This window comes from Heliconius melpomene, chromosome 10 (assembly GCF_056956725.1).
Source record: "Heliconius melpomene rosina isolate 202511_hmr_F chromosome 10, ASM5695672v1, whole genome shotgun sequence".
NCBI classification, from domain to species: domain Eukaryota; kingdom Metazoa; phylum Arthropoda; class Insecta; order Lepidoptera; family Nymphalidae; genus Heliconius; species Heliconius melpomene.
The window spans coordinates 8,470,928-8,489,975 of NC_140398.1; the positions used below are offsets into that span (position 1 = coordinate 8,470,928).

At 32.9% G+C, this 19,048-nt stretch overlaps 2 protein-coding genes across 3 annotated transcripts; one reads left to right on the top strand and one right to left on the bottom strand.

Annotated features, from left to right (window-relative positions):
* Window positions 1–1,159: 1,159 nt before the first annotated feature.
* On the top strand, window positions 1,160–8,465 carry LOC146535441 (mitochondrial intermediate peptidase). Of its 2 annotated transcripts, none has more exons than XM_085192250.1 (12): window positions 1,160–1,359; window positions 1,676–1,787; window positions 1,975–2,234; window positions 2,505–2,756; window positions 3,143–3,331; window positions 4,178–4,316; window positions 4,843–5,020; window positions 5,211–5,597; window positions 6,187–6,296; window positions 6,486–6,602; window positions 6,868–7,050; window positions 7,512–8,465. In XM_085192250.1, exons 3-12 carry the CDS (start codon window positions 2,092–2,094, stop codon window positions 7,632–7,634), a joined length of 1,821 nt encoding a protein of 606 aa, XP_085048376.1. In that variant the 5' UTR covers window positions 1,160–1,359; window positions 1,676–1,787; window positions 1,975–2,091; the 3' UTR covers window positions 7,635–8,465. The 2 variants fall into 2 exon arrangements, with proteins under 2 accessions (XP_085048376.1, XP_085048375.1); XM_085192249.1 differs by having other exon boundaries at window positions 1,161–1,359; window positions 1,655–1,787.
* On the bottom strand, window positions 8,453–18,625 carry Cul4 (cullin 4). The gene is made up of 13 exons (XM_085192248.1): window positions 18,231–18,625; window positions 18,013–18,155; window positions 17,532–17,752; window positions 16,443–16,631; window positions 15,841–15,987; window positions 14,824–15,010; window positions 14,072–14,264; window positions 13,627–13,928; window positions 13,065–13,286; window positions 12,470–12,577; window positions 11,096–11,266; window positions 10,745–10,897; window positions 8,453–10,172 (listed from the first exon to the last, which is right to left on the bottom strand). The coding sequence occupies exons 1-13, from the start codon at window positions 18,478–18,480 to the stop codon at window positions 10,077–10,079; spliced, it is 2,382 nt and encodes a 793-aa protein (XP_085048374.1). The 5' UTR covers window positions 18,481–18,625; the 3' UTR covers window positions 8,453–10,076.
* Window positions 18,626–19,048: the final 423 nt, after the last annotated feature.

Below are 19,048 nucleotides of genomic sequence, written 5' to 3' on the forward strand. Positions count from 1 at the left end.
GAGGTTATAAATTCGACCGTTTTTTTTTAAGTTTGTTACCTCAGAACTTTTCACTTGGTGAACCGATTTTGATTATTTTTTTATTCGAGTGCTATCCGAAAGAATGTTATCCATGAGAAAATTACATAAATGTTTAAATTTGCATTAAGTATGTGCGCTCAATGGACGAATAACTCAATATCACGCCAACAAATATCGATGGTTCTTTTATTTACTAGAAAAGATAATCTTCAAGGGTAGCTTGATAGGAGTTTGGTTAGGTTCTGATTAAGGCATCCGGTGGAAGTCGGATTTTTATTAAAAATATAATTATTTTTGTATAACTTAGTGATTATACAAAAATAATTATATTTTTAATAAAATGGCCTGCCCAAAGTGATATTTACCTCGGTAAATATTAACATTACAAATATTCTCTGAGGGTTAGGTTTTGATCATGTCTATCCATTTGAATTTGACATTGAAGTGATTAGTACATACTCTAATAGGGTACTAATTAAACAACACAATATTTCTTGTTAGTGCTCAACTAACATGTTCGAAACGCCATAATCTAAGAACTGAACTGAATTGAATTTCTACAACATAATATTTGAAACTAGAAAAATAATTTGAAAAGGCAAATAAAGCTGCAATATTTTTGGTATCATAAATGTGTCGCAAAAAATCGCCGGAAAGTGGGCAACGAAGTGTCTTAACACTAGGTTTTGCTATACGCAGGATACAGCGTGAAGATGATATAGACTTTTTATAACTACGTGAAAAAAATATATCTTTGATTACTAACGTTTTAACATTACTAGTCATTAAACTCATTAAAAATTGCTTAAACAATAACAAAATAAAATATTCTATGACTATGATTATTATTATTTTCTCGGGCAACAAACAAAGTAAACAAAGGTTGCCTGTAAGAGATCACTTACAGTGATAAGGCCGCCTTTGCGCTATGTTAAAGTACTATAATTTTTATGTATCTTTATGTATCTTTGTGCAATAAAGTATTTTTGATTTGATTTGATTGAAAGTATTTATGTTATTGATTTATTAAAGTTGAAATTTTTAGATATTAATTTATTATATTATGCAGCTATGTTTCAAGTTTCAATCTTGAATCTTATAATTTTGTGATCTTCTTAGGGACCACTAGTATAATTATGTTCCTTGTTAGGGACTGTCAATGTCAAAGTGACAGATATAAGGAAAGACTAACTAAGAGCAATGTTATTTCCGTGTCGCATAATTTTAATTTAATTGTTTTAATTTCTTAAATAAGTCTTCTTAAACAGTGGTACTATTGTTAATACTACTTTATAAATTTGTTATATTTTATTATCTTATAACCTACAAAGCTTAGAGGTGAGTTTAATATTACCGTGAACTTCAATGGTTCAATGTAAACAAAGTCGGCTTCTCTGTTTATTAGTTAATAAAATGTATCATAATAACTACAGCTTTTCGTGATAAAAGAAGCTGTTTATAACAGAAAAAAGCCAAAAATAATAATTTAATACAAACCAATAAGTCTGTATTTTAATATCGGTTTATTTTGGTAAAGAAAAGAAACTTAAAAATAAATCATCATCGTAGCATAGAACCTTTTAATATATGAAATAAATAAATATTTGTTTTATATATATATTTGTTTTTTAAGTATTAAAATGAAGTTATTTAGGCCGTTTTGGCTGGCTAAAAGGAGGAATGTTAGCACTTGGTCTCCTCTTGCCACAGCATTTAACACAAGACCTACATCAAGACCTATTTTTGATTCCCTAAGAGAAAGAACCGTAAGTATTATATTTGTTTAACATTTTGTCATTAGGTCACATATAATTTCAGTTTTGTTAAATTTGATGATCTGTCATGTATACAAACAAGTCCTGGTATACAAACCTTTTCCTTTTCTTGGTCTTCAAAACATTTTTATAAAGTTTACTATTAACTATATTATTTATTTCTTTTTTTTAATTTCAGGGACTCTTTAAAAAACCAGAGCTCACAAGCTTTGAAGGCTTTTACACACTCAGAGATCAGGCTATAACAGCTACTGATAGACTTATAGAAGAAGCCACTTCTAATCCTACAAGGCCTATGGTTGATATATTTGATGAATTGTCTGACACACTATGTCAAGTGGCAGATTTGGCAGAGTTTGTTCGTATCGCTCATCCACAGCCACATTTTGCTAATGCGGCAGAAGAGGCTTGCATTAGTGTTAGTGGAGTAGTAGAAAAGTATGATGAAATTTATAATGATGATTTAGATGAGTTAATTACTAAAATCTAAGAAATGTTTAAAAAAAAAATCCTAATCTCCTAATTTTTAGAAATCATAGTCATTTTAAAATTTGAATGTACCTGTGCTTATTAGCAACATTCTAAACAATCTGGCCAATTAAGTCATATGTTCTTATGAAGCTATATATATCAAAGTGATTTTATACCTCCAAAAATTTTTTTGTTTGCATTTTTTTATATATATACAATATACATAATTATTTTAAGGTTAAACACTGATAAAGGCTTATATGAAGCCTTACGTAATTCCGTTGTACGAGGAACTTGTGGAGATAAACATTTGGCAGAACTATTTTTGTTTGATTTTGAACAAAGTGGTATTCACTTACCTGATGGTCCTAGACAGGAAGTGGTCGCGTTAAACGACCTGATTTTGCAAACGGGACAGCAGTTCATGGCTGGTGCTGCAAAGCCAAGGAGAGTACCACGGTCAGCTGTGCCACAAAACGTTAGACAATTGTAAGTTAATATTATCATTGTTTTAGAATGGTAAAGAGTTATAAACTTTTAAAATAAAATAACATTTTGTTATTCTATGAAAGCTCTTATGCTTTTTATAACTAGCAACTGACATGTCTGCCTGCTTAACATTATTTTTATTTTGTAGCTAAAATATAACGTTTGTTTATATTAATTGTAGCCTTTACTGTAAACTTTTATCTAAATCAGTTAAATAATTTTTGCATGAAAATTGAACACTCATCCATTCATATTTTTAATATTAGTAGGAAATAATTGATAACTATTCAACTATTATTTATTTCTTTTATAACATATAATAAGAAAGTAAGAAACAATTTTCCAAAAATCATATTCCATGTATTCTATCAACCTATGTCAACCAGTTTTAGTAGTGAAGGCGACTCTATAGTGGTGAGCGGCGTGTACGCAGAGTGCGGGGAGGCGAGCGCGCGTGAGGCCGCCTACCGGCTGTATCTGGCGCCGGACCCGCAGCAGGAGCGTCTGCTCGCTACCGCGCTCGACGCGCGACTGAGACTCGCGCGGCTTTGCGGGTTCTCCTCGTACGCGGATAGGTACCTTACCTTTTATAGTATATAATACTATAAAAAAGAACCATTACTATTCAGATATTGCCTCCTGAGCTGCTGCCAAAATCGCTGGTCGCCTAAGCTGGGCCTCCCTTGGGTAACAACTACCAAGGGTCTTTTTAGGCTGGTCTGGATGTCAAGCAGAAGTAGCTCATCCATTTCCTTTCTTCCCCTACCTCAGTCTGAACAATGGGACCCAACCAAAGAGGGCCTCTAGGCCACCCCCGTGACCCACCCATATTAATGTACGAAGAATGAACCTCACGAGGGCCTGCCCAAACACCGATTCATTCACCGGTTGAATGAAGAATGTAACAATCGGTCAGATATTGTTAAGTTTCTAACTCTGTTCATGAGGAAAAAAGTGGTTTAACACTAGATTATCTCTGCCTACCTTGCTGCATGCGAAATAAGCCGTAACCTACTATAGAGGCTAGTTGTGATATTTACCAGCCTGTGACTATACACGACAGGTTAGGGCATCGATGCCCACTCGAGGAAACGAAATATTTAATATTTTCATTTCTTCTCTCTTGCGTCGATGCAAAGCGCAGCGTTAAATTAGGCCACTCAATACTTATTACCTCCAGAATTCGTCGGAAAGTGGAGAACGTAAGTATATTAATGGAAACAGAGTGTCTTATACCTTACACCTTCCCTCTGCATACCTTTCTATGTACGTACTTAAGGCTAAAAAAAATACGAGTTGAACCAAGCATTTTGTATCTTCCAACTCTCACCAGTTCTTCTATAATAAAGTGTAATTTTTTTTAATGATTGTAAATAACATAAGAGCAATTATATAATAAATAATTAATATATTAATATCAGGGCAATCACAGCAAGCACAATGGAGACGGCAGCCAATGTGCGGCAGTTCTTAGACATCTTGTCGGACAACTTGCACGATCGAGCTAACATCGACTTTGAAGCCATGACCGATATGAAGAAGAAGGAAAACACTTATCAGGTATTATTAACAATATATGTTATTGCAATGAAAATAATTTAAACTTCCCTTAGGAATTTGATGTTTGGTTATACTCTAAAAAATATATGTAATTGCTTCTGCTCTTTATAGGGCAGAACCCTGCCCATCCTGCTTTTTAAATAACACTTATTTTCTTCATTCTATTCTACTACTATAAAGCCGAGAATCAACATCGTGTTGACGCAATATCTTGAATTTGGTCGGGAAATAGAGAACAGAATGTCGTAATACTAGTTTCTTTATCTATCCGTTATGAGGGATAAAACGCAAAACAGAAAAAAGAAGTTAGTGAAATTAATATGATTTATTTCCAAATTTTATTCAACTACAATAAACTACATTGTTTACACTTTATTAATCCTGAACAAATATTTTTCTTATTTTGGTGTTGCTAACCCATTTATAATTCTAAATATAATCGAATACTCCGGCTAAGGAGTTTCATTTAAAATGAGTAAAAATCACGAAAATTAAAGACTTCATTAGAGTTAAATATCTACTCCAGAAAGAGTTAATGTGCTGGGACACGCCATACTACACCCACAAAGCTAAAGTCCAACTCTTAGACGGCGCATCCTCAGAGTTCAGCCCGTATTTCTCTCTCGGCGCGTGCATGGAGGGACTCAACATGTTGTGCCAGGAATTGTATGATATTACATTGGAAAACGAGGAAATGTTGCCAGGTACGTTGAGATAAGGTCTTATTAGTCTTTGTCACTGGTATGGGAAATCTATCTCTATCTATTGATTAAATATAAATACGGTGAACAGAAATAATATCGGGTATAACAGGGTAGGCAGGGGGCACCTAGTGTCTAGTCTGAGTAGTAAAAGAAAATAATTAATATAAATAACATATAATTTTTATTTCAGGCGAATCATGGTCACCCGATGTCTACAAATTACGCGTAGAACATTCACAAGAAGGCACATTAGGATACATATATTGCGATTTGTACGCTCGCGCTGGCAAGCCTCATCAAGACTGCCATTTTACAGTACGAGGGGGCAAAGCCCTATCCGATGGGTACCAGAACCCCATAGTAGTGGTTATGTTGTCCCTCTGTGGGGGCCATAGAGGAGGCCCAGCACTATTGGGGGCCTCGGCAGTGGATAATTTGTTTCATGAGATGGGTCATGCCTTACATTCCATGTTAGCAAGGCCGAAGCATCAGCATGTGGCAGGAACACGTTGTGCGACAGATTTGGCAGAACTGCCGTCGGTGCTTATGGAACATTTCGCTGGTTGTCCTGATGCAAGTATATAATATATAAATAAAATAAAATCAGCTTCACGCTGTATCCCGCACACAGCAGGGGAGGGAGCACAGGAGGGGAGGGGAGAGAACAGTGTTAATACACTCCATTCCCCATTTTCCGATGATTTCTGCAGGCATTGCGTGTTGAGTGGCAGTACTGAACGCCTCGCTTTTGCCTCGATACCAGAGCGGAGAAACAGAAATATAAATTTAAGTAAACATTTCATTTCCTTGAGTGGAGATCGAAACCATCAACCATCGCGTTACAGTCACACCTTGTGTCCCTGCGTTACGACGGCCTCTACCCCTGCGCCACGACGGCCTCTGCCCCTGCGCCACGACGGCCATATAATACGCGGGGTCGTTTTTTTTATTACAGCTGATAGTTTTGTATAGATAGTACAGTCTTAGTAAAATTTATTTTTTTGTGAAATCAGTAGCTTAAGTTACAGTCATTTTCAGTAGATAGTGTTGCTTCCTACGATACATTAGTATTCTCTATATAACATTAAAAGAAGGAATCTAAGAAATTTCTTTGATTTTGATTAGATTACTTTATTTTCTAATTTCTATATTACAATTGCAGGTAGTTCGTCGTTTCGCGCGCCATTTTCAAACAGGAGCCGCCATGCCGGAGGACATGTTGCAAAGACTTTGTGCCTCTAAACATTTATTTGCGGCCAGTGAAATGCAGTTGCAGGTCATAAAAAAATAATATTTTTAAAATAATAAAAAATAAAAATAATTATACAGTTCGTAATTTGATATAATGAATTTGATATAAGAATTATCTATTTTTTTATTCTAGGAATAATCTATATAAACATAGTGAAGATTTCAATAAAAATAATGATTTTATTATTATTATAGGTGTGTTATATTTTTTTAGGTGTTCTACTCTGCGCTCGACCAGCAATATCACGGCGCGGCGTTATGCTCCGACACCACGGAGCTGTTACGACACGCACAGAAACAGTACTACGGACTGCCCTATGTCGAGAATACCGTAAATATTGATATTATTAATAAACAATTCATTAAATGCTGTTACAGGATGAACATTAAAATAATAGTTTTTACTCATAACCATACTTTGCCTTATCAGACGGAGAAATAGAAATAATCTAAATATGAATCTCGACAGTCAGGTTTAAAAGCACAATTTTTTTGTGTATAGTATAGCTACTTTTTCTACCACCCAATAAAAATCACATCAAAAGTGATAAAAACTTAATTACCATTAAACATTAATCCTCCTCTCCGCGTGCCAGGCATGGCAGCATCGCTTCAGCCATTTAGTGGGCTACGGCGCCAAGTACTATGCGTACCTGATATCGCGCGCGCTTGCGTGGAGCGCGTGGCGCACGCACTTCGCCGCGAGCCCGCTGCGCCGCGCCGCCGGACACGCCACCCGTCACGCGCTGCTCAAGCACGGCGGGTCGAGACCTCCGCAGGTAGAGGCCGCCGCATTTTGTGTTTTTATTTTTATCGAGACCTCCGCATTTTGTGTTTTTATTTTTAGGTATTGTAGAAAGGTTTGTTTATGATAATAGGTAAAATAATTATTGTTATCATCACTATTGTTTTATTTGTTGCTTCTTTTTTTTTACTATTTTATGTGCTAATATTATATTAGTTATTGTTTTGATTTGAAAAGCATTTTGCAATTTTAGTGCTTTAATTTACTTTTTTTAAATTAAAAGAATTATTTTGTATAAAAATATATTTAAATTATTTCTAATTTTTGTGAGATTTGAAATTATTTTTTTTTGTTTAACATGTTTTGAGATTTCGAAAAATTTGAAAACAGACATTTTCTAGTTTATATTTCTGTTGGTCCGATTTTTTATTTACAAATATCTTGTCTTTATATGTAACATTCATAATATCTATTAATAAAACTATATATTCTCAGGTCTTACTAAGAGACTACTTAGACACCGAAATCACTCCGCACACGCTAGCAATGGCGCTGACCGACGAGCTCGATTACCACAAGGAACAATTAGATACTGTCTTTAAAAGGGCTAACAAATAATTTTTGAATTATTTTTTTATGTGTATATGTTATCGACAATCTATATAATTTCAGTATAAAATATCTGGGGCGTCGAGACAATGTATGAAATAATTATCCTTTGCATACCTTGCCCAGGTAATGAATAAAAATCTTAGGGATTGTATAAAGTACCTGCTGTTCCATTTGCACCGATCTTGGTCCATATTCCTAAATAATGTATTATATAGATGCCGATAACATATAGTATTAATTTAATTACTTAGATTTTCTTATTAGTAGTTTTGATAATATTGTGGATGACAGTTGTGTGTGTGTGTAACAATCAACAAATTTATGTACATTTTACACTCCAAATTCATAATTTTAACCACCCTCAAACTAACTATTTTTTCAAATCAAGTTAATAATTTTACACTCCAAATGGATCTTAATAGTGTAAGTGTAATATTATAATGTACTTTATAGATTTTGTATTAAAAGGTTTTTTATAATCTGAAAATTTTATTTTTTAGTAAATTTAAACACACTTTTTAATCTGCGTACAATGGCTATTTAATCAAATTGTTACTAACAAATCTAATATGAATAATGTGAAATCTCATATGTTTAAAATTTTATCTTAATTAAAATATCTAATTTTATTTACTTTGTGTACTAGTTCAGGCTTTATTATAATTTAATTATTTATTATAATTTATTTCATCAATTAAAAAGTTATTTCTATTTTTATTTAAAAATTGTTACAATAACATAGTTGAGTTTCGTCGGACGTCGCTTATACTGTAAATTAGAACTTAGACTAAATCGAATATAAAATGGTAAATAAAACGAAAAAATTAAAATTATAAATATTTTTATTGGTGATCCCTCCTGAGACTAATACGACCAGAGACAATACCTGTCGTACATAAGTAATACTAGCTAGTAGAGGTCACGAAGCAAAATTTCACTAAATACAAAATGTACAAACACTGGCCGATTGTGGGTTTGATTTCCATTCAGTTTTCCTTCCTCATGTAACAAGACAAAGCGCGATTCAATGCGGAAATAGGGATACGGGCTCAACAATAGGTATTATTTTGCCTTTTTATATAAACAGTTGCCTCGAGGTCACATTACAACTACAAGGTGACGTAAGGCTGTATTCACAATATGTAATTGTAACTTCATATTTCTTAGACGGCAACACTACTTCTAGTGCACTACATCACGTAGATGTCAGACCTTAACTTAGATATCGACCAGAATGCTATATTTGTAGTGACCTAACCTAGTGCACTAGGTATAGTTCAAGGCTTTTTAAATTAGTTTACTTTGCAGTATTCTTTTCTGGGACTCCTCAGGAGAGTCATCGTCTAATATCACACGTTGCTAGTGCGAAAACCCATTTTTTTATTTACTCAATTCACTTTGGTTTATTTTCTACCCTCAGTTTGTAATATAACTTACATTTACTTAAACTTTGTATTGAGTGAAGGAATTCGATATAAGCTACGTCTAACCTTTATTTTATCTTATTCTTAATCTTATCTAGATTAAATTTTTATATAAATATAATTATGTATACCTAATATATTACTATTTCACAATTCATGACCATTTTTAGTATTTTTTTGTTAAGTGTTAAAGACGAATTGTTAAAAAAAAAATTTGAATCATATAACAAATACAGATATTTTTTTCTTCAAAATAAACAACTTCAAGTACTTTTTGATCTTTTTTCATAATTAAGTGGTTATTATTTTTAATACTCACATACACGTTATAACATTTAGTTATAGTCTAAAAATATTTGTTCGAAAGTTACAGGAATTATTAAGAAAATATGTTTGGCTTAGTGGAGACCGTTGCCGTTGTGGCGTCGCGGTACAGTATATGACTGGAGGCGACAGGTGTGGATACTATGCGTGGCGTAATACTGATAAAATATGTTTTATTAGATTTTCCATATGGCAGTCTAATTAGAAATTACTGTATTATTTATATGATTCAATTGTTTTAAGCTTTAAACACTGTGTCAAGTTTTAAAAATCAATTAAATTCATATAATCAACCATAAACTATTCACTACAAAAAGATCCAATATAAATGTTATCTGTAAGATATATTACAGAGCTGACTTTGGACTGATCAAAGACAAAAATATTAAGAATAAATATATGTTTTTTTATGAGAAGTAAACAGCTTCATATATTTTAGGTATATTTTATGATAGTGACATCGACATGTATAATCCTCATAATGCAGAGCATTTTATAATTATAACTTAGTATGGTAGTTTCAAATGGGTTATATAAAGTAACCACATAGAAAAAATAAATAAAAAAAACAATACAAAATTAAATTAACTATTTAATAAGTTCAAAATCTACACATAAGGACTATTACACATCGACATATAACTAATAAACAATAATCCAAAGTCAGCACAGAGTAGTGTGAGGGTAGAAGCATTGGTGTCTAGGCTACGTAGTTGTACTGGTTGGGGTTGTCCTTGTCGCGCTCCATGTAGTCTCTGTCGATGAGCGACTCTATGCGTTTCTTGAGGTCTGCCGGCTGGAGATGGAAAATTTGTTTCTTTAATAATTAATATTATAAAGGCTAAACATTAATGTTTAGTGTTTATAATTACTTTGGTCGTCATGAATTCTTGACAATCAATTCCCATCACAAGTGACTATACAGCCATAGCCACATAGGAAAAAATATACGTTGTCATAAAGATGGATCTTCATGACAATATAATATTATTTTTTGATGGGCTTTTTTAGATTAGATATAATCTCATCTCAAATCAAGCCTATAAATAAAAGTAGTTAATAATAAAAATAAAAAACTTTGATAGGAAACTTGAGCTGGTTCTTTAGATATAAACAAACGGTGCGAGAGTGATTTACGAACTTCTTAACAAGAACAGTCTAGTTAATAATAAATCATAGGTCGTCGTGGCGCAGTAACACAGCGTCTCGTCACTGTAAACGCGACGGTTGTTGGTTCACTTTTTACTTGGACAACGCCGCGATTGGTTTCATTTTCCTTCGTCTGAGGAAATATCACGTATACAGCACGCGTGCGTGATACAGCGTGAAACCAATAAAAAAATAAAAACGTATAAAACTATAACATACTTTGACGGGAAACTTGAGCTGGTTATATAATTCGGATATAACTAGATTGTGTGATAGTGCTTTACGCATTTTCATCACACGAACTATGGCGGCGTCGATTTGATACTGTCTGTCTTGGAACACACGTTCCTCAGTCGCTTTTTGTTCTTCACTCTGGAATATACAAGTTTATTAAGTGTAAAATATTAATAAATGAGATACAAAAAATATAAATTTCAGTTGAAAGCTATGAATTTAAATTAATTTCAGTCCAATTCTTAAAAAATAATATATTTTAGATTAAGTGTATAACTGTTAAACTCATAATAATAAAAACTCAATTAATCTAAACCAAAACGCAAATAAACATACAGTCTCCTTCATTTGTATTTGATTAATTTTGATCCGGAACAGTTTATTAGTAAATTCGTTGTTAAACGCGAAGTGGTCGGCGTCCCGAACGTCGCGACCGCGAGGTGTCTTAGCGAGCACTCGCGCTTTACCGCACGCCAGCGACTGCAGAGTACGACGGAGTTCACCAGCCTGGAAATTATAATAGTTAGAATTAAATTTAAAAATAAATTAAACCAGCTTCACGCTGTATCCTGCGCACAGCAGGGTATGCAGAAAGAATCTAGTGTTAAGACACTCCGTTCCACGCTTTGCCTCGAACACACACACCAGAATGAAGAAGAAATAGAAATATAAAAGTAAATAAATATTTCACATCCTCGAGTGGGAATCGAACCCACAACCATCGCATTACAGTCATATATATATAAAAGAAGATGTTCTCACTGACTGAGACACGAATGTGACTTGAGACGCACGCACAGGCGTAACCGCTGATGATAGAAACGTGAAATTTGGACAGATGTTTAATTTCATAATCTGGACATCCACTAAAAAGAGATTTTCATAAATTTCAACCCGAAAGGGATGAAATAGGGGTGGAAAGTTTATATGGATTGGTTTTACATGAGCACAGTGGCACAGACACACACTGTGCCACTGCATTCTAAATTGGTTATCAATTTCTCTTCATCTATATATATATAAAATCAAAAGGTCACTCACTCATCACGAAATCTCAGAAACTACATGTGCTAGAAATCTCAAATTTTGCATAGGAGTTATTTATAGGACGTAGGTGCTCGCTAAGACGGGAATTTGCAATATTCGACTTCTAAGAGGTTGTTTTTGGGGTCGAAAGTTTGTATGAAACTTCGTTACTACAAATGCTAGGAGTCGCAAATTTTGCATAGACGTCACTAGGACGTTGCCATGGAGACAGAAATTAATAATAACATAGTACACGCGGGTGAAACCGCGAGCGGGCCGCTAGTTCTTTATAAAAGAGGAAGTAGTTGGTAAGAATTTATTGTTATGACACTCAGTTCACTTTCAGCCATTTTTAAATAAATATAATTATATGCGATATAAACGGTTCAATTGATTGTAATTCGATACTGATACTAACATAATATGTTATATAAAAAGTTTACATAAATGACCCACTTTACAGTTTGCAGTTAAATGTTTACCAATTATTTTAATAATTTCTTTACGCCACTCATTAAAATATATTATAGATCTAGATGAAAAGATCGCAGCTGATGAAATTATATGTATACTCGTGGTTAATTAATGATATATTTTCATTTCCTATCAGTATCATGACAAAACGCGGCGTTGAGTTACTCAACATGTTGCAAATTCGGGTTCGGATGACAATGACAATATTACCTCTATGTTAGTGGCAGTCTTTATATCTTCAAATGAAAGGTTGTCACCGTCGTTGAACAGCAACAACACTAGTGCTTGGAACAGCGACACTTGTAATTCTTTGTTACCCTGTAAATAACAAAACTAATGTTGGAAATATAGCATACAACAAGCTTTATTATAAAACCATTTATTGTAACAATTTAATTTTACATTTTATAAACAGTGTTTTTAGTACATTTTTGCATAAACCTATGTTAGTAATATTTTTTATTCCTAATAAACATTGTTCCATTACCTCCTTTTTTTATAATTACAAATACTCATCTGCAATGTCATATATTAAAATACTACGCTTCTTGTTTGTTGTTGTCTTCATCATTACAGAACTAGATAATGATACCGACAAATATATGTTCACTTTACTTAGCCTTAATAGATTTGTAATTAAAAAAGTTTCTTAATAAAAAAAAACAATAATATAATAGCACTTAAATATACTTAATGTGAAATAAACACTAATCAATGTGTCCATTTTTAATGGACATGGGTTAGAAATTAGTGAAGTATAAATTTACAAAACAGTACCAACCAATTATCATCTGTGAGTGCTAACCTGAGCAAAGTGAGCCCTTAACACGCAGTGTCCCAATGTGGCCTGCCACTGCAGCTTCCTCCCCGAGTGTTTGGCGAGGTAAAACTTCGCGAAGTGGTCTTGGTGGCGCGTGAGCTCCGTGGGGAGGCGCACCTCCACTGGGGGGTAGGTAGGCCAGAAACCCATTGTCAGTATGTATACTGAAAGGTCTAAGCCTCCACCATCTTGCGTCGCTGTTAGATGCTGGAAACAGAATGTTAATTTAATAAATATTATTATTATAGAGGCTGTTGAATTTAAACTGATTATATAATTTGAATAAGATTGTACTTTACGTATTTTCATGACACGCATTGCCTAGTTAATAATAAATTGTAAGCGGTCATTGTGCAGCGACACATCGTCTTAATGTAAAAGCGATAGTTGTGAGTTCATTTTCCTTTCGGGAAAATGAATTATTTTCATTTAATCGCTCTGGTAACAAGAAAAAACTTGAATTGGATGGAAGGTCTCTCTCCCTAAAAGTCTTAAAAAAATTCTACACTGTATTAAAATGTTGCGTAAAAAATAACAAAGTACCAACCTGTTTATACGTAATATTGATATCCTTAGACAGTTCCATATCCTTGAACATGCCTTCCAATTTACAAGTGAACCCGCCCCCGCATTCCTGTTTCAATTTACTAAGCATCGACTTCTCTGCATCTACTGAAGCAGATTTCCCAACTAACAGTCTTTTAGCTAAATCTTTTTTGTAGAAGGCTTCAAATACATCTTTACCGTGAATGAAACGGAATAATACCATTATTTTGTCTAATAGCCTCTCTAGTTCTTCTTCTGTTGCTTCTTTGTTGCCAGCTCTTAGTTTCAGATCGACGAATTTTGCTGTAAATTTTAATGTTTATGTTAATATAATATATTTTGTAGGTCGTCCCCACCGAGTAGGAGTTGAACGCACAACCAACAATAGCCTCAATTAACAGTTGCAATAGCTACAATCAAATTTGAAATATATACATAAAACATACCAATAAGTTCAGCTGGTTTGTTCTGCCGCTGGTTAATAAAATACTCAAAGGCTTCCCTCATTGAGTACAAAAAGCGATCATTCCTTTGGAAGCAGGTGCTTACAATATTGTCTAATTGCTCTTTGAAATCAAGAAGCTCGGCTACCATTGTCTTGTCACGTTCCGGCTCGATGACTATGGTGCGACCTTTTTTCTGTGAAATAATTATAATTATAATTTTTCAGCTTCATAGCTGTATCCTCCGTATAGTAGGGTAGACAAAGGAAACCTAATGTTAAACACTCTGTTCCACACTTTCCGCCGAATATTTAGGCATTGCGTGTGGAGTAGCGGAACTCAATGCCGAGCGTTGACTTGGTACCAGAACAAAGAAATTAAATATTAATAAGTAAAAAAATATTCTTCTAAGTGGGACTCAAGCCCAGAACTGCCATAATTAATGTCACATTAACGCTTGTGCCCTTGTACCACAATTGACTCTAATGCCTACAAGGTTTTAAAGGATTTTTTCTATTTTAGCAAATTGTGTTCGCTTCGTGGCGGCACAGCATCTGACTGTAAGCGCGATTGTGGGTTCGATTTCTACTCGGCCGAATATATTATTTTCATTTCCTCACTCTGGCAATTTTTTTTTAAATTTATCTTTCATTATTAATTTCTTTTTCACAAATAAATATATGCTTAATGATAAAAAAACAAACAAAAAAAACGATCTTCCTTAATAAACTAAAACATAAATTATACATAAACACCTTTATATACGCATTAAAGTGATTACACAGTTCATTCAGCCCATCTTTCACTCTACTAAACAGACTATACAGCGTAGTGAGGTCGTGGAGCCGTGGACCGTCCATTAGAGATTCTAAGCCTTTACTCAAAATGGCAGTCAGTGGCTCACTTAGCAGTTGACGCTCAATTGTGTGAATTAATTGCCATCTGGAAAAATTATATTTACATATGAATCATATTTACATATGAATAATAATGAGGCTATTGTAGTGCAGTGGGGACAATGGGCGCAAATGCGGTGGTTGTTGATTTGATACCCATTCTAGAGAATAAATTAGTTTCACTTTAACACTTTGGTAGATAAAATGCGGTATTGAATTAGCGAGAAGTAAAAAAAAAATTAAAATGAAATCAATCATCACCATGCATATAGAATAAAATAATGAGATATGATAATTCAAAGTTTGAATCTATCATAAGAACTATTAAAATAAAACATTAGTCAAAATGCAATTTTTTTTGCTACTTATTCCTTATTAAATTAAATAATAAAGAAATACTATATCCATAGTATTAATCTAGATAGAAATCAGTCCTAAAAGATACTATTTAATATTTATAGTCCACTAAATTGTTTTGTACTGAAATCTTTATACCTACTCCGCTATATGCAAAATACAGTGTGAAACTAAAAAAAATCTTTATTAACCCACATAGTACACAGGTCTATGTAATGTTAGACCCTTTTGTTTTTCTCTTGCCGACTTTTCTTAATGTAGACCAAGTATTGCTGGACAGCCAACACCCACATCAATTTTATTGGTTATAAAAATCTGACGCAACAGTAGTGCTTTCAATTCCCAAACAGAGAATGAATTATTATTTTCTCCTTGCTCTGGTAACAAAACAAAGCATAGGTTTGAGATTCATCATGGAATGCCTCGGAAGTGTCTCAAGACTAGCATCCCTCTACCTTCCCTGACATATGAGGCATACTGTAGTATGAAACTAAAAAGAAAAAGTGTTCATAAACTCACTTAGTACAAGGGTCTAGATAATGTAAGAGCCTCTCATTCTCCTCCCGCAGTCTCTTCTCAACGTGAGCCAAGTATTGAGGGACTGCTAACTCCCTCATCAACCTTTGACCTTCCGCCGCATACAATCTTTCTGTTGCTTGTAAAAATCTGTAATCAATTGAATTAAGTTCATTATTCATAGATAAAATATTTTGAAATACAAATTTTTCAAAAACTTAAGAACAAAAAGAAAAACCAATCCACAAATGTTTGTGGATTCCGTTACCACTTAGGGCAATAGATTATTTAGATCCTCTACAAGCTCTTTCTCTCTTGAAGCTACAAAAAAAGGGAAATAAATTTATATTTATATTACAAAGTTCAAGAATTTGTTTGTTTGAATGTGTTCACCTCACCAACTACTTAGTTTGATTTTAAGCATTGTTTATGTTGGATGGCCCATTTATCGCAGAAGGCACATTATAACTACCTGTGATCAGATTTACCTTCTACTCTTTGAATGTATCATATGTCATACACAACTTACCCATCAATTGGAGTGACGCCGCAGATGAAAGCTAATATAAAATAATTATTAATTATAAAAGAAAACAATATCATACTTATGTTCAAACGCATCCTGATATATTTGCAAGTCGCTAAGCATACGCAGCAAGCTCTTTAGTAAAGATATGTCAACAGCATCGCCACCGCGCTCCCTCTCTATAAGTAAGAGAAGGCCATCCACTGTACGAGTTTGTATAAGAGTGTTCATTGCTATATGATGCCGGAAAAGATCTAAGCCCATGTCCCTGAAATTAAAAATGTGATCTGTGGATTTATGGATGTAAATAATATTGTTGAAAGATGCATATAGAACTTATTAGTTAATAATAATTATGATTTAAATTTAATCAATAAATTTAAATCATAATTATTATTTAAATTTAATCAATAAATTTAAATCATAATTATTATTAACTAATATTAATATATTGATATCATTGATGATGAAATGATTTTTATAATTATATTTTCAAATTTTATAAAGTGTACATGTGTAATGTGTAATTTTACAAAAATTTTAGTGAAATATAATAATCAAAAATAAAGATTGTTTTCATATTTAAAGCCAGGAACGTTGTAAAAACAAATTTCAAAAGTAAAAATGTTTCTATTCACCACTCTAAATACTATATAAACACCAAAAATTATTTTCTTAATTTTTAATAATACTTGGTATGTAAAAACAACCAAAAGCCAACTTGTTCTCAAACTTAAGATTAATTTTAATACTATAACAATAAGCTACTATAATAAATTATAGAACACAGGCATTATGGACATTTTATATTAAAATTTGATATTTTGTTATCAGTCAGATTATATGCACCATTTTTACTATTGGGTAACCTGTTCTGTTCTGTTATAAAAAATATATTAAAGTTTTAGAAACAGATTTCTTTTCTTTTAATTTTGTCTTATGTCAGAGCATTCTGGATAGCTGAAAAAAGTTATAATAAAGGTTAATTATACATAATCCCTACAAATAAGGAGCTTTAATTGTAGTTTATATGAGTTTGAATGGATATTTGTTTACAAAATGTATTTTTTATTAAATAATAAATGTTAATGAGATTAATAAATATAAACACAAGAAAGAAGATTAATAAATGTTAATTATTTGATGTAGTGAAATATTTTTCTCTTACCATATAGAATGTATACTAGGATTCTGTAGTACATAAGTTCTATCTAGATAAAGGAAGATGCTACGGATCATGATCATTTGCCGACAGTGTGCACGCCAACAGTCATCCATGCGCTTTAAAAACACCTGTCTATCCATACTTTCGGACAAAAATTGTTCAATATTGGATTTTACATGTGCTTCAACTAGATTAGTCAAATTAACATACAATTGTGAAGCCATCTGAAACATTAATTTTAAATTCTAACCACTTTTTAAGGAAGAAAAGAGCAAGTTAAAATATAATTTTCCAATAATTTTCCAAGTTATTAGTTTTATTTGTCACATTTTAAATAAATATGCATTTCTTCAATGTGTAAATAGAAATATAGTACAACAAAAACATTTTATTTTAAAATTAGCCTACTAACTTTAAAAATTGGTTTAGATCAGTAAAAGAAAGGTTTACTGTCAAAAGGTCACAAATATAATTTCGTCAATACCTTATGACTACACATATTTTCCACTGCTTGGTACAGTTCCTCTAAAGAATAGGCGATAGCCTTTGAAGTTTGTATAGCAACAACTGCTTCTCTCAATTTGCTCCATGTTGTTTCCTGATAATTTTCTGGAAGATTCGGTTTACCTGCAAAATATTTGCATTTGTTACCAGATGTCATAGAGGTTATGACAAGACGACTTGATATGACCGTAAACATACTTTTAAAGTTTTTTATAACCAGCTTTTTGGTCGCTGCCCCTGGCTTGTTCATCGATGGCGAAGTCATTTTTATAGTACCGTTGGTGTTAGGATTAAGCATTGAAAAGTTCGATTTTTTTTCATTTGCACTCATGTCGTCAGTCTTGGTTCTTTTGCTGCACTGATCGTTGCTTACACTTAAATGAGAACGTTTTTTACACTGATTACCACCCTCCTCAACCAAAACTGATGTTTTAGATAGGCCCGACATATGAAAGCATGATATGGCCTCAGCCACAATATATTAATGTGATTAACTCTAATTAATAAAAAAAATACAAATAAAAATAGATGCCGTCAATATTCTCTCAGACACCACCATTACGTTTTACGATGTGTATTGTTTCATTTTACGATTATAGAGGGCGCTAGTATTTCTGCGTTACTTGTCAGTTACGTCACAGATGATTTATATAATATAATAGATATGCATAATAAGTATTAACAAAAAAAATATTATTTTGTATTTATTTAACTTAAGAAAATTATAACACAATACATACAATAACCCTGCCTCTACCTGTCCTTGATATTGATGTTTTCAAAAAAGAATATTTAGAAATCTACAATAATATTGGCTACGAAAGGCTAGCCATACACACACATTATATATAATATTTCAATATATGGCCCCGCATGCTACACAATATTATTGACAATATTTCGTCGTAAAATCTGACGCAGTCGGTCAGTATTTGTGTGCGGACGTATTAAATTTAAAATGGATAAAAAACCATTGATTTAGTTATTGCATTCCGCGTAATTACAAGAAACAGGCA

What these genes read in the sequence shown, in the direction of transcription:
- Cul4 (XM_085192248.1), bottom strand. Translation starts at nt 18,480, where the DNA reads ATGTCGGGCCTATCTAAAACATCAGTTTTGGTTGAGGAGGGTGGTAAT. An exon ending in TATCTAGACCCTTGTACTAA is followed by an intron (nt 15,011 to 15,840) that starts GTGAGTTTATGA and finishes TAATTTTTCCAG; the next exon opens with ATGGCAATTAATTCACACAA. An exon ending in AGACTGCCACTAACATAGAG is followed by an intron (nt 11,267 to 12,469) that starts GTAATATTGTCA and finishes TATAATTTCCAG; the next exon opens with GCTGGTGAACTCCGTCGTAC.
- LOC146535441 (XM_085192249.1), top strand. Translation starts at nt 1,662, where the DNA reads ATGAAGTTATTTAGGCCGTTTTGGCTGGCTAAAAGGAGGAATGTTAGC. An exon ending in CGCTGGTTGTCCTGATGCAA is followed by an intron (nt 5,598 to 6,186) that starts GTATATAATATA and finishes AATTGCAGGTAG; the next exon opens with TTCGTCGTTTCGCGCGCCAT. An exon ending in GCGGGTCGAGACCTCCGCAG is followed by an intron (nt 7,051 to 7,511) that starts GTAGAGGCCGCC and finishes ATATATTCTCAG; the next exon opens with GTCTTACTAAGAGACTACTT.